Source organism: Elgaria multicarinata, chromosome 2 (genome assembly GCF_023053635.1).
Source record: "Elgaria multicarinata webbii isolate HBS135686 ecotype San Diego chromosome 2, rElgMul1.1.pri, whole genome shotgun sequence".
Classification (NCBI taxonomy): Eukaryota; Metazoa; Chordata; class Lepidosauria; order Squamata; family Anguidae; genus Elgaria; species Elgaria multicarinata.
The window spans coordinates 28,928,370-28,943,543 of record NC_086172.1 but is presented as its reverse complement, the minus strand read 5'-3'; the positions used below and the strand labels follow the sequence as shown (position 1 = coordinate 28,943,543).

Below are 15,174 nucleotides of genomic sequence, written 5' to 3'. Positions count from 1 at the left end.
GTAAAACCAGTCTTCATTTTAGGTTATTGCTGTTGCTAAGCCAGGCTTCAAGTGAGTGGGAGGCTTTTCTCATAGCATTGACTAGTATGAAGAGCATCCATGAAACACCCATCAGCAGTAATAAAAGAGGGAAAGCACCGAGGTTATTTCCAATCTCAGATCTGCCTCTCTTAGTGAGGCTTGCAATACCACAGACACCATTTAAGTTAGCACAGTCTAGAAACTGTATTTTAGAAGGAATGCGTTAATTTTTCAGTGATTATAAAAACAAAAGCCAAAAACTGGACACCCTCTCTCCTCTGTAGTACATGAAAGTGGCTTTCAGCATGGGAGATCCTTCTGAGGAAGAGGTTCAAAATCTTTTAATGTTTCTAAAATTAAAAGCTTATTTAACATGGTGGATTCATGCGTTCAGATATACCATAGAAAAGTACTTCATTTTAATAAACATTGATAAGAAAACTACTCAGTGAAAATGCAGGCTTAGAAAGACACTACAAACAGTTTACATCTTGAAGATGGCTCACTGCTGAACATGAGAGTGGAGTCATTCCTACGTGAAGGTTCATCCTTTTAAGTGCTGCCCCCATCTTGTTTTTCCAGATCCACTGTAGTGCTGTACAAAAAAAAGTTGCAGGGAAAATACGAAATACCGGTATCCAGCTCTATTCCATAAAACTAGTTGATGAATGAAAAAAACAAATCAAATGCATTTAAAATAAATGCATATTACACGTTATTACATGTAGTGAGCCTTATAAAATTATTACTTAATTGTGCACAGTCCTGAAATTATCTACAGACATGGCACTGTGAAGAAGGCTCGGTTCTTTAAAGCGGCTACTTCCTACAGATTTGTTTGAGTGATGCAGTTTTCTGTCAGTCAGATCATAATGTCCCTTCGACTTTGGTACATTCAGTGCAAAAAATAGTTCCAGGAATATCTTATTCTTATAAAAATAAAAGGCATATATATATCTATCTATATATATATTTCCCTTGAGAGTGGTCAAAGAATCAAACACAAGAACAATATCTAAGTATGGAAAAGTGAAAAGAAGAAAAAAAAGTATTTTGTTTGCTATTTTCTTATTTACACTCTAAGGAACTCAATTATCATGAACCTATAAAAATAAACAAAAGTAATTGTGTAAGAGTTCTTTTTCCTGATATGCTGTGAGTTTTTTCTTTTCTTTAAAAAAAGCACTCTTCATGCAGTATAAAGCATAAATTCAATCATTATCTCTTATAACAGTTCATCTTTTGCCGAATACACTATTTTGCATATACATTTGTACAAGCCACCTAATTGCAAGTCATTTTGTTAGTCCATCTCTTGTTGCCAACTTTCCTTCATCTTTTTAAGCCCCAGAAAAATCAATCTTTGTATTGTATCTTTGAAATGCAATTGATCTCATGCAGGCACTCATAGTCTTAGGTATAGCATGTATAGCATAATCTAGTATTGTATTGTATACAACATATAGTAGTGTATTGTTGGGAAATAACTTCTACCAGATTTTTAAAATAATAATTAAAAAAAACCACCAGTGTTTTCATTTGATCTTCTACAATTTCGCAGTGGGCTAACAAATTTCATATTTTGCCTTGAACTCAGTTCTTGTGTTCTGGTGAAATCCATTCTTGAGAAGTGGAGGATTTTTCAGTATGCTACTGATCACTTGCCATCACATCTCTTTATTTTTAAACCACGTCAAATGTTAAAAGTTTGGTGGTCAGAAGAAGAAGAAAAAAAGAGTCAATCGTGATTTGTTGGTGTTCCTTACAGGCCATCCCCCTCCCCTTGCTATGGAATACTTGCATGGCTAATTCAGAGGTTGTTTAAGTGCTCCCCAATCCAGCTTTGCTTAGTCATGAAGTCCCATTAATCAAACTGCATTGTAAAATAGTTTTCTGCTTGGTAATGAAATACAAGTATTGGTGTATTATTTGAGGATTGTTCCACAAAGGTCCAAGAAGCTGGGCACTGTGGTTTATGTTTTACTCAAGTCCAAATGTGCTTGTCTCTTCCACAGCTGTCAACAGCTTTTCATAGAGCATCGAGAAAGATGGGTAAGGAGGAAGGTCAAGACGATTGAAACAAGTGTGAGCTCTGGAAAAAAAAGTGAAGGGGGAAAACACCCTGAGTGACTTCAAACATTCACATAAAAATTAGCAGAATAATGAACATCCAGAACTATTCTCCATCATATCCTGATTCAGAAATTAGCTTATTCCAAGGTTAAAAAAATGGTTTCCCCACAAAGCAATGAGGCCCTTGGTTTCTAGGTCCCTGCCTCTGAGTACTGGGTGTTAGGATAAATCAGACATTTTTTAAGATATAATTTTAAAATCTCTTCTATCTCTCTCAAATCTATTGCACTGCACCAAAACCCAGGGCCCCAAAGCCTAGCACCCCCCTCCCAATGACTAACCAGAAAGTGTGAGATGATGAGGGCATGCGCAAACAAGCCTGGCATCAACACCTGGGCTGATATGGACATGCCAGCATGGTTGCCAGCATCCTTTCAAACTTATCAGTTTTCTGACAGAAGCAGTTGTAAAGCAAGGAATGGCAGGAGCTGGGGGAAGAGAAATGTCAACTGCGCGCTCCCGAATTGAAAAAATACACCTAGCCATCTAAAGGACACCCCTGTACGAGCATTAAGTCCAGGATCTAAAATTACCTAGCTGCACCTATGGAGCAACCTAAAAATCACTGTTCTTCTTTCCCTTGGATGAGGATCGAAGAAGTAGCACTCTTGAGGGCTGAGTCACACATTACCCTATTGGTGAGGAAACATGTGAATCATGCCTATAAACCAGCCACCTTCAGTCTGCTATCCCTCCAGCAGTAAATAAGACATGGCTAGAAATCCCTTTCAAGCACTTGTTCTTTCCAATGCTCTGACAAAGAGCTACTCGCCCCATTCAGAAGACACCTTAAACCACGGCTTTAACCATGGTGGATAAGCCAGAAAGGCAGGCCATGTTCAGAAGACACCTGAAACCATGGTTTTAACCATGGTGAATAAGGCTTTCTGGCTTAACCACCATGGTTAAAGCCATGGTTTAAGGTGTCTTCTGAATGGGGCCGCTGTGTACTCACTCTCTCTAGGGCAGCCCAAGAGGACTGGAGAATGGAGGCAGCAAGGTGCAGCTAGTCCATAAAGCGAGCTGCCCCTCTTGAAGCTGAGTGAGAAGCAGCAGCAGCAAAAGCAGGATCTCCTTGCTATAGAATCAGGAAAAAAAATGAGGGCAGCATGGAGAGTCTTTAGTAGTATCTGCAGCCCAAGGCATGAAGTGGGGGAGGAGAGCGCAGAGATAGGCTTAATAAAAGTCATGGCTTCATGAATCAAGACAGTATTAAGTGAACCAGTTCTCAAGAGTGCTACTTTTGGAACTTTGCACACTTACCCAATTGAAAGAAGAACTGTGGTATTTTGCTTGATCCTCACCCCCACCCCCACCCTCAGAAGGCATGGCATGAAGCTTATCAGATAAGCTTGAACAAAGAAGTCATTTTATTTAATAAAAAATAGGAGCCGAATTGCTTTCATATTTGAAGATGTTAAAATGAGGCCGACTTGTCCTATATAATTCATAACTAATTATTTTATTTATTCTATAGCATGACAGCAGAGCGCCTTGAAGGAATCACCTTGATAATAATAACTTCAGTGTTCTGGAATGAAGATGATATTTAAGCCAACTGTGCTCTCCTGGGGCCCAGTATGTTCGTGCAAGACCTCTCTGCAAGTTCAAACTGATTAAACAGGGCTCCATGGTCAATAAATTAAGTAAGAGCTAAACTAGACATGACAGGAATGGCCATACTTCTTGGTTTCATTTCTGCCCCATCCACATGTACAAGAGGGATGAACTGGGCTGAGGAGAAAAATGCTTGAAATGCAAGGAGGGTAAGGCAGGGAAGGGCTCTGTTCCCCTCATTCACATAGCAAGCATTTCAGTTGTAAAAAGTAGGCTCTCTCAGCCCTGTTTTAGATGTGAACAGTGCAAACATGGCTGCCCTTGTCACATCAAACTTGGTCCTAATTCACCTCAAAAACCTAATGGGTGAGTATAATCCTGGTACACCTCAGCAAGCCCTATCCAAAGTGTGTATTTGTAGTCTGGATGGATTGGGACCATGAAAGCTCTAAGGCTGTATTTTGAGACAAATGGTACAGTGACAGGATCTGCAGGGTCCCTGTCTTTAAAGAGCCTGCAGCTGAAACCCATTGATGCCCCTTGCCTCTGAATATGGGTAGCCTCAGCCAGCACTTTGCAGTGTTTGCACAGAAAAGCCTTTGAAGCTGGTACAGCTCAGGGCTGAAGGAGCTCTGCATAGAGGAGCCAGGGAACTTACGAAAACAAATCGCTTTCATTCTGCTCAGAGCTGAGGTTGAGGCGGTCACTCGGTTTACAGGGGATCAAGGCGCAGTTTCTTTAAGTTTTGTGGTGGAGGAGGGCTTGTTATCTTATGCTTTGTTTAAACAAACTCTCACATGGCTACAAATACTTCTAAACCATGCTAAGGTTGTGACCCAATATCACCAAAGCAAGAAAATCCAGAATTAAAGACTAGGCTTGTCTCTAGGAAAACTGTCATGTATCCAAGCGGGAAGCTTTAATTATTATTTTTACAATCTACTTTACACACAGGTCAGGTTCCTTTATCTCAACCATTCTCAGTGACCTGGTTCACACAATCACTGCAGCCCACCAGGTGTTTTTTGAATATTCAAGCCGTGGCTTGTTGTGTTGTCTAAACCTGGGCGGTGGAGGTTATGTGAAGGTTGTTCAATTCTCCTGCTGCCTGGATTTGGAAAATATGACAAGTCACTGCTGCAGCTTGAATGGCTTTTTTGATGACTGTGTCATCCCTGTTTGTCCTTCTTAGTTGGTGAAGAGCTCAGACTGAGAGATAAATGGCCTTGGTTTCAATTTGATAAGCTTCAAATAAACTTTACTTTAACATGAACCATAGTTTGTTGGTTCAGATGACATGATATGCTATGGTTAAGCAAAAAGAGGAACGCATAAGGCTGATGCTTGCTATGGCTCATTATATCAAACCATGGTTTATTATGACATATTGACACAGCAAATTACTTGCCTAAGCCTGCTTGGTGCTAGTACTATTGAGGACATTGAGCATGTTGGGTTATGAGCAGTGAGTTCATTAGCCTTCCCTCTGATGAATATGTTATTTTATAGTGCAGAATAAAAGGCTCTGTCAGCCAAGGACACTGGGAAGAATCCAACGGGGCAGATATGCCCGTCAATTCTCTTCTGCTCTGCTGATTGAGTTGTGCAAGTGGCTCGCACCATTTGCTCTTCCGGGGCAACTCAAAATGAGTGGAAACGCTGGTTTCTGAGAGGAGATAAGGTCGGCGGCGTTCACGTAAGGGAGTCTGCTAATCTGCCTCCTTCCAGGAATTAACATTTCTTCTCATTTTGGGGATTCCCTTAAGAAGCATTAAATCTCCCTTGCATAAGTGGTGGGTCCCACTTGCACAACATAATCAGCGGAATCAAATGCTTGCGGAACGGAATTGGCAGGGCAGAAAAGAATAGGCTGGGCATTAGCACACCATTGGATTCCGCCCCCAATCTCCTGGGAGCACCAGTCTTTAAATTTTCCATTTCATTCAGCTTTTGCTACTGGCTTAAATATTCCATTTGAGTCTTTGCTTAACCATGGAGGAAACAGCATGAATATGATCTCAACACCAATATGTAAGAACCCAGAGAGGGGGTGGGGAAGAGAGAGAGAGAATATGAATGAATATGAATGCAAAGAATAAATTGCTTTATTAGCCATAACCAGTTTCAAAACTTAATAATGTAAATGGGGAAAAATATATAGGTAAGTGCATCAAAATATGGTTCCAAAACAGCAATCCATGCAGGGATTTCTGACTCACTTTTGCATGATTCCCATGAAATAATCCGGACAAGCATGTGCAGCAATGAATCAACATTGCTAGAACCTTATTAAGGTGGTGTATTTCTAGAAATATCTAATTACGTTGATTTTAAAAATATTTGCTTACTAGTAGTAAAATAGTTGCATTGAAGAATAAGCATCTTTTCCTTTAATTTATTATTTATTATTGCATTTATATCCCGCCTTTTTTCCTCCAAGGAACCCAAAGCGGCATACATAATCCTCCTCCTCTCCATTTTATCCCCACAACAATAACCCTGTGAGGTAGGTTGGGCTGAAAGTCTGTGACTGGCTCAAAGCCACCCAGTGGGTTTCAGTGGCCAAGTGGGGAGTAGAACCCAGATCTCCCGACTCCCAGTCCAACATTTTAGCCACTACACCACACTGGCTTTAAGAGAAATGGTTCACTTTCTGGCAAACCAAAAACATTATTTATGGGGCGGGGGGGGGGGGGGAATACTGTTATTCCAATAAGAATGGATTCTTTCAAAATAATTCAGTATTAGAAATTACCCAGCATGAATTTTGTATTACCTAATTCCATAGTACAGAATAAGAGCATAAATTATTATATTCCATATGCATAGTAGAACTACGGCTAAGGTGAATATTCTCTAATTTTAATATTTGTTTTGAAAGTAGGATTTAAAAAACACATCTTTGCCCATATGAGTGGAACTCCATGGAAAGATGTACCAATTAGAATCCAAAGCATTGGATACATCAGAATATAGAATCTCTTTCAGAATGTAATCATACAAATCTTGATTTTCCTTAGTTGGGTTAGGTAGCAACCAATGTAATGAATATACTGCCAGGAATCTTATTTTTATTTATTCACGTACAAATAGATCCTTTAATTCTTAAATGAATGCAAAAGGCTATTTTAAGTTTTGTTTAGCTCCCAAGAGTTTCAGCTTGGGTGCTTTACTACAAAAATATTGGGGTGGGTGGCGATGAAATGCAAAATACCTCTCGATACTATTATGTAGCAAAAGTAGCATCATCATATGAACATAAAACCTGGATAAAACTGTGGTAGCAGAACAACAGTTTAACTGATTTGCTATGATTTCAAAAACAAACTTTAAAACAAGATCCAAAGATTGAGATGGTTAAAACATATTTAACAATTTGGTATAGATTTAAGTCATCATATAAGTCCAGATTTATGCCCATTAACATCAATAGCATATAATGGGCAAACAAAAAGCATAATAGGACGTATCTGTATGAAAACAAAAAAGTTAGATACTATTCAAGATGTACTGCTCTATAACATCAACTCATATGAAGAATTGATAGTTAAAACTTGTTATTTCAGAAGTCTGTAAACAACTGCCATCTCTATAAATTTATCTGCTTACCATCTAAAGTAGCACCCTGTGAAGACAGTTAATTTTATTAATAAGGTTATCTCTCAGTAAAGTAAATACTAAACTGATTTTAATTGTCCTTTTAGATAGCCTAATAGAATTACCTTAGGATCAGAAGAAAGATGATATTCTGGAATTTGACAAATTAAAGACTAGGTATCTGTCTGATACACTGCAATTTTTGGACAGAGCCAAATAATAAAAATAAGTAAATAAAAAGTCAAAAGGGGATTGACACCTCCAGCTAAATTCATATAGATTAAACTAAAAACATATACAATTTGTGTGGAGTTAAGTACCACTGATAATGGTTTTGGTTAGCACTAATCAAATATATTGGTATATGCTTAAATAGCCTTGGCCATGTTTTATGTGATGGTTGAATTCCTGGTCATATTTTTTAAAAATAAGAAGGGGAGGTAGTTCAATGTTTAATAAATTATATATTATACTGTTAAGATTGCATGAGGAGGATTCCATTATCCAGATTCAGAATTTTTACTCTGCCCATATATTACTATTTTTCTGTCTATAATAATATGACTAACTTAAGGAACTGAAAAAGGGTGGTCTAACCTTCCATTTCATGATAAAGTGCAACCTTTTAAATTTGTTATGTATGTTATGACTCATTAAACCAATTATATATATTTGTACATTTTTCTTATTTTTCTCTTTATTCCTATTTAATCTGTATAATTATTTTTAAAATAACACATTCGAAGCAGCATAACAAATTACTGTAAAAATATCTTGCCCAAGTCACATGTTATTTGATGTGCTTTTGTTTCCCCTCATGTTTGCTTCTTCTTGGCATCATCTTCTACTTTTTTGCTCCCAGTCTCCTCAGTTGCTTATACTGCTTTTTAATTATATTGTTTGTGGTGACTCATGTGCTTTTGTTTTAAAACTTCTGTGACATGATCACATCATATGTAGTGTTGCAATATCATGGGTAAAAAGATGAGGGTTACCACAGCTAATAGGAGTAAATTCTCTGTGAGGAAATATGGCCAAAAACAAAGACAGGAAAAAATAAAGAACAAGGAACAGACAAGAATAGCTTCAAAACTATGCAAACGTGTTTGCAAAGAGTGCAGGAATTGCTGAACAGGGGAGGTAATTTTTGAGATTTAAGAAATACCAAACAAAATTAGTTTCAGGTCAGCACTAAGGACAACTGAGGTGCAGACTTTTTTTCTAAGATAGGACCATATGCAATCCGTTAGTAAAAACAATTGGTTTCTAAAGAGGTGTTCATACAATTCTTGGCCCATCAGTTAAGAAAGCATGATTTGGTCATAGAAACCGGAACTCCCAAAACATCCGGTGGATTTATGTTTAAGATGCTAAGTGTTACTTTACCTAGGCAGAGCAGTGATTTTCCCCCATTTTTCTACACAGAATCTTCTTGGTCCATTGCTCCCTCTCAGAGAAGCAAAACCTTCATAAGGTATACTTGATGTACCTGTAACAAACTGAAAATCCAAAGCAAAACACCATAAATGATTACAGCAGAGGGGGGTAAGTTTAATCTAGAATACATTCAGGGCTGCTTCATGATATATACAGTGTGTATATGTATATGTTTGTGTGTGTGTGTGTGTGTGTGTGTGTGTATATATGTATGTGTGTATATATATATATATATGTGAGTTCTTATGTCCAACTATGAATACATGCCAATGTCTAACTGTTGTTGTTATGTACGTTTACTTTGTGCAGCCTCTGTGCAATTACAATGTATCTGAGTAAGCCTGAGGCCTTGTTTTGTTACTGTCAAAGGACTGTGTAATAGTTGCTTAGTGATGTTCTGATGGGGGAGAGAGAGACTATTGCTTTGAATATTGTTAGATGGGGTCTGGATCAGGTAAACTCAGTTTTGATTGGCTGGGGATTCTAGCTAGGTAAAAAAGAGGGGCTGGGAAATGACAATTAAGGAATTGACAGTTAAGTAGAGAATGATGGAGAAGGGTATGCGGTGTTTTAGAAAGACTAGGAAAATGCTGAGAAAGTGGCCCCGTTCAGAAGACACCTTAAACCACGGCTTTAACCACGGTGGTTAAGCCAGAAAGCCAGGCTGTGTTCAGAAGACACCTTAAACCATGGCTTTAACCACGGTGGATAAGGCTTTCCGGCTTAACCACAGTGGTTAAAGCCGTGGTTTAAGGTGTCTTCTGAACGGGGCCACTTTCTCCTCAGCATTTTCCTAGTCTTTCTAAAACACCGCATACCCTTCTCCATCATTCTCCACTTAACTGTCAATTCCTTAATTGTCATTTCCCAGCTCCTCTTTTTTACCTAGCTAGAATCACCAGCCTTCTGAACCCAGCGAGGCTTTCTGACTTAACCACCATGGTTAAAGCCATGGTTTAAGGTGTATTCTGAATGGGGCCAGTGAATAGCTAAGGCCTGGATATTAAGCTACTCTTTCTCTGTGGGATAACCTTACCTGGCTGGTGAAAATCAGGAGTAGAGAGCAGGAGGAGGTGTTATGCCAGGAGGCTGCCCTAAGATCTTGCCAGAAGGAGGTTATATAAGCAGGTAGTAAAAATCCAGATAAACTGTCCAAGCAGCCATAAATACAATAGGAGGAGCTTTGGTGTCAGGGGAAGACCGTACTCAGAAGCTGGACCTGGAAAGTATATTTGGCTGGGGTGGAGATTTAGAGAATTTGGCCTGAGATAAAAGATGTCATTAAGAGACTTGTAGCAGCAATAGTCTCTGGAGTCCTTAAGAATTGTCAGTAAACCATCTTTTGAAAACCCCAAAGTAAATATTACTAATCCCTAATGTACAAAATATCCCTTTAATAAATTAATAAATTGTTTAATAGTTCATCTTGTCTCTAGTGTTAGTGCCCATCTCATGCATAAGACTCATATACCAGCCACTAGGAGGTTTTAAAGTATTCTAACAGAACTGGTGGGAGAAGAAAAGGGGCGGCTTGTGAAACTTTGAATTATAGTAGCAGAGAGTTCCTTTGGTCCAGAAATATAAGCATTTTCTATAAATAAATAAAAAACCATAGGTGGGATCACCCAATGGAGGAGCAGTTTCCCCATGGGAGGTACCAGTGTTGGGGAGAGGAAATCTATTGTTCCAATTCACAGCAGTATCTGAAGAAAAGTAAATTCTACTTTAGATTTGCATTCATCTATGGATATATATTTTGTTCAGAGATAAGACAATCAAGATAATGCCTACAGGGAAGCCTACTGTACTGCAAGGTTAGCGTCTTGGGCTGCAGTCCTATGGACACTTAATAAGCTCAGTTGGACTTACTGAGTCCAACTGAGACACACATACACCACTGCTCCAAGACACTGTGTAAGTCAGACAGGGGCATAATAGCCCATTTAAGGCTTGCTTTGGGAATGAGATTATAGAGATGCAAGATACACAGATATGAGTTCCTCCCCTCTTTTGGGGGAAGTGGAGCATCCTGGTTGATGTTCTGTTTGCAGATATTTCTTCTTTTGTATTTAGAGCTTCCTTATTCATTTTTAGGAATCCATAACTAAGCAAAACACACAAATGAGTTGTAGCAACAGAAACTTCTTGGGTAGGGTTTGAATGAATAAGAAAGTCTGAAACTCTCCTAACGTCCAGGAAAAGGCCAGCCAGATTAAGTTCAGAGACTGGTTCCACCCCTGGGACCCATAAGTGGAGGAAATGCAACAGTGAATATAACATCGACTTGCTCCTTCTGTAGGAACCGAACTATTAAAAATTTAAGCCATGTAGATGAAACCACCAAGAATTTCCATTTCTATTTATAGCAGTAAGCATCTAGAGGGAGAAGTGTGAATTATCAAGCCATCCACCTGTTCATAACTATACTTTTTTAATGGTTCGTCATAGGGGTGTGCTCTCCACCCCAGAATTATCTGGTAACCGCGAACATCTGCGGAGCTTTCAATCTTCCAGAGCAGAGACTGGATGCTTCCAAATCCATCTATTAATATCAGAGTGGAGACGTGCCCAATCGGGACATCTAACGTCTCCAAAATTATCCGACTGTTTTTCAGGTGTCGATACTGTGTGTGTGTCTCAATTGAATATCTCCATATTTGGAAGATGCTTAGTGGGGTAAGGGGTAGCTTTGATATTGACATCTGTGGCTAACCAATTAGGAATTGCCACAGCACTGTCTGTTACTGTGTTCTCCTCCAATCACAATGTTCAGGGGAGTGGGAAACATTAACTGGCTGCTGGTTCTGACTGTGCGGGGGGGGGGGGAGGGCGGGAGCGGATTTCTACTTGGACTCATAGAAGTCAATCATCCACAGTGAAAGTGCTGCTGGGCTGGCTGGCATCATGAGTGAGTAAGCTTCTACTACTGAGTCAGGCAGGCTCTTTATTTCAGTTAAACTATTACTCCTATTGGCTGGCTGGGCTTCCAATGCAGGGGTGGTGGTGTCCGTCCAATAGATCTGGAGGGCACCAGGTTGTAGAAGGCTGGAGTAGAAACTTCCACTAGCAGCAGTGGAGCTCTGCATTAGCAAAGTAAAAGATAAAAGCTCCCTCCATAAATGAGCAGGGGTGGATTAACGTGTGTGAGCATATGTGTGTGTCTGTCTGTCTGTTTAAGGGGGATAATGGTTGTGGGGGGGGGATTAAAAATTCCTTAAAAAAATCAAGGCATGAATGGATCTACTACAAAATTGGCATGCCTAAAGCCCTACTTAAGAGCTATCATTGTGCCAAGTTTCATCTCTTTATCTTCAAAAATGACAACAGTTTTAAAAAATAGTAATTTTAAAACCACAAACCTTTAAAAAAATCCTAAAAAATTATGGCTTGAAGGGATCTGTTCCAAACTTGGCATCTCTAAACTACTTAAGAGCTATCACTGTGCCAGGTTTCATTTCTTTATCTTTAAAAATGAGGGAGCTGTAAGCATCTGATTAATTTCCATTGACTAGAGCGGTTCTCCGAAAACGGTTGGTATTTCATATATTGTATTTTATATCATGTTTTTATACTGTTTGTTTTATATTTTGAATGGTTTTAAGTTGTGTGAACCACCCAGAGAGCTTCGGCTACTGGGTGGTATAAAAATGCAATAAATAAATAAATAAATAAATAATAAATAAATTCTCTGACGGGTAATCCAATGGGGTGGAGTAAGGGAAGCCACTCCAAAATTGGGGCAGAGAATCACCTCAACAGAGCTCTGGTTCAAATTTTGAGGCGGAGAAGACCCACTTTGCACACCCCCAGTTTGCCAGCCTAGACTGGATAGTTTGACATTTAAAGATCAAATAGCAATAAGCGTGTTATACATATCAACTGGTTGCCTACCTGTAATAGCCTTAGACGTTGTTCATTGTTGAATCTTTCTACAGCAGCCCAGAACCATCGAATTACGATATGATTGTCATGATACCCTGTTTGACCAGAATAAAGATAACATTATTTGGGGTCATTTTGCTCAAAAATAATAAACAAATGTTAAAAACTACTCACTAATGGGTTTCTAGGTTTGGACTTCCCCTAAATCAGCCTTGATAAAAGCAATTCTGTTCTTTCCTAGTCAATATTAGTATTTTTATGGATTGCCAAGGTTATTTATGAATGGAGAAAGCAGCCACAGACAGTACTTTTCTATTATTTCTTTAATGGAATTGCACCCAGTGTACACTCAGTTCAGAAAACTACTTACTCTGAAGGGCCAAATAATAACAAGAAAGTTTCCTTTTAAGTTAATCTCCTAGGGGGCTGGCTATATGCAGGGAAAGCAATTTGATGCTACGATTTGAAAAAGTTGGGGATTTATTGTGTCTGATTATATTCCTTCTCTCAGGACTGATTCTCAATTCATGAATAGAGATTTTACCCCCTTTTAAGTAAAGTTATCCAAATAAAAAAATGTGTGCCACTGTTATGGAACAGAGGGGCATGCTCATGTAAAAATGTGGTGAATTTATTTTTTTAATACTTAGGAATTGCAAATGGGAGATATTGGGCTCCCACTTTCACATATTTCAAAGCAGGGGTGCACAACCCACAACTCCCCCAAGGTCTTAACTGTGACCCCCCACCCCCCAGGATGCCCTGCTACTGCCAAATCCCCACTCCCAATAGCAGCAAGAAAACAGCAATCTGTACCAGGATTGCTGGGCTGTGTATGGGTGCATGTTAGTGTGTGTGAAATGATTAAATGTAAAATAAGGTAAAAATGATTAAAATCCCACTGTGCATTCACAAGTCCTTAGGCCTACCTAGAATTGCTCTTTGAATCCTAGCTTATATTTACATATAAATACGAATGCGTCAGCGTTCTAATAACCGTATTTCAATTTAATTTCTATCAATTCAGTTGTTCATATTGACATTTCAGATGAATTTTATCAAGGATCTGATCCCAACGGCTTGTCTAAGCATATTTTGGATCGTTTTCAAAAGAGTCAGGAATGAACTCCAAATGTCAATTAATTCAAAGATATGTGTCAGAGGGAAAAAGCTCTGAAGATGGAAGCTTCTCATCTTTCACTGCAGAGCCTAACCTCTTCCAATCCTTGCTGTTTTTACCATCTGCAATAAATTAAGCCTGAGCATACCTTTATAGCTCAAGATTAACCTACTCAAGCGCACATGTTACTAGCTGTGCTGTTTTGGATTTTACCCCTTTTATCAAATGAAATGACCGCCCCATTCCCAAAGCCAAGTGGGAAAATCCAAGCCTTCTGAAGTAAAACTTAAAATGTGAACACATGCTTTCTAAAATTACCCTGTAACAGATTAATTAATTAAATAAGAAGAGTTTACTGGACTCTTAAAAAAACAAAACCCAAAAACCCCAACAGCAACCCAGCCCTTTACTTCTTCTGCTTTAATTCAGCTTGTGACCAAAATGTATATATGTATATCTTAGAAGTTGTCACCTCCTCGGTACTCAGTGTTGTTTCTCCAGTCACTTAAGTCAATTTCTGCTGTGCCAGCAATAACCAGTTCCAGTTCTCTTGCATCAAATACAGACACCAGCCTAGCATCAACAACCTAGGGAAGAAAACAAATATACCCAACATATATGCCTTGATATTTTTAATTTTTTCCAATTCTGAGCACTCTCCTGAGTTCATAATACTGTTATTTTGTGCATAATATTTCAATAAAGCAACTTAATCGTTAAAGAAAAAGCTTTCCCCCGATTAATTGGCTGCAGATTCTTCAGAAGATCATAGCATTTACAAGGCAAAATCACACAGCAAATAATAAAATAACTTCAGGACATTTATTTATTTATTATTGATTGATTGATACCCTGTTTTCATACCAGAAAATTACACTCAAGGAGGCTTACAAAAACAATTTCAAATAGATTAAAGCAATAAAACCCAATACATTAACAACACGTTAAAATGCAATAAAAAACAAAACAATAGCAGAATAAAAATGGAGATAAAGGACATAAAAACAGATAAAGGAGATAAGCAGTGCAATATCAGTACATCATATTAGATGCCCCGGCAGGAGCTACTGCAATGGTATTACACAGATGGCCAGGAATCACTTCAGATACCATGCTAATATGAGTGACGACTCTTGGAGCTCTTGCCTCCTTAAACTGTGCAGTCTTTTGCATAAGCACAGATTCCATGGAGAGTGGTGGGCGAGGAAGAGGTCAGCAAGATATACAACTCTTGGTCTCCAAGAAGGGTTACTGCTAGCACAAACTGACTGCTAGACAGATAGTATAGGGTGACCATATGAAAAGGAGGACAGGGCTCCTGTATCGTTAAAAGTTGCATAGAAAAGGGAATTTCAGCAGGTGTCATTTGTATACATGGAGAACCTGGTGAAATTCCCTCTTCATCACAACAGCTAAAGCTGCAGGAG

The 15,174-nt window shown here is 38.8% G+C and overlaps 1 protein-coding gene across 1 annotated transcript in view; it reads right to left on the bottom strand.

Annotated features, from left to right (window-relative positions):
* Positions 1-344: 344 nt before the first annotated feature.
* The window catches only part of HECW2 (HECT, C2 and WW domain containing E3 ubiquitin protein ligase 2), a 198,942-nt gene continuing 184,112 nt past the window's right edge, over positions 345-15,174 (bottom strand). The window contains exons 27-30 of the mRNA XM_063116233.1: positions 14,220-14,334; positions 12,637-12,722; positions 8,695-8,807; positions 345-2,113 (exon numbers count right to left, since the gene is read on the bottom strand). Coding sequence (XP_062972303.1) covers positions 2,002-2,113; positions 8,695-8,807; positions 12,637-12,722; positions 14,220-14,334 — 426 coding nt within the window. The 3' untranslated portion in view covers positions 345-2,001. The remainder of the gene's footprint in view (positions 2,114-8,694; positions 8,808-12,636; positions 12,723-14,219; positions 14,335-15,174) is intronic.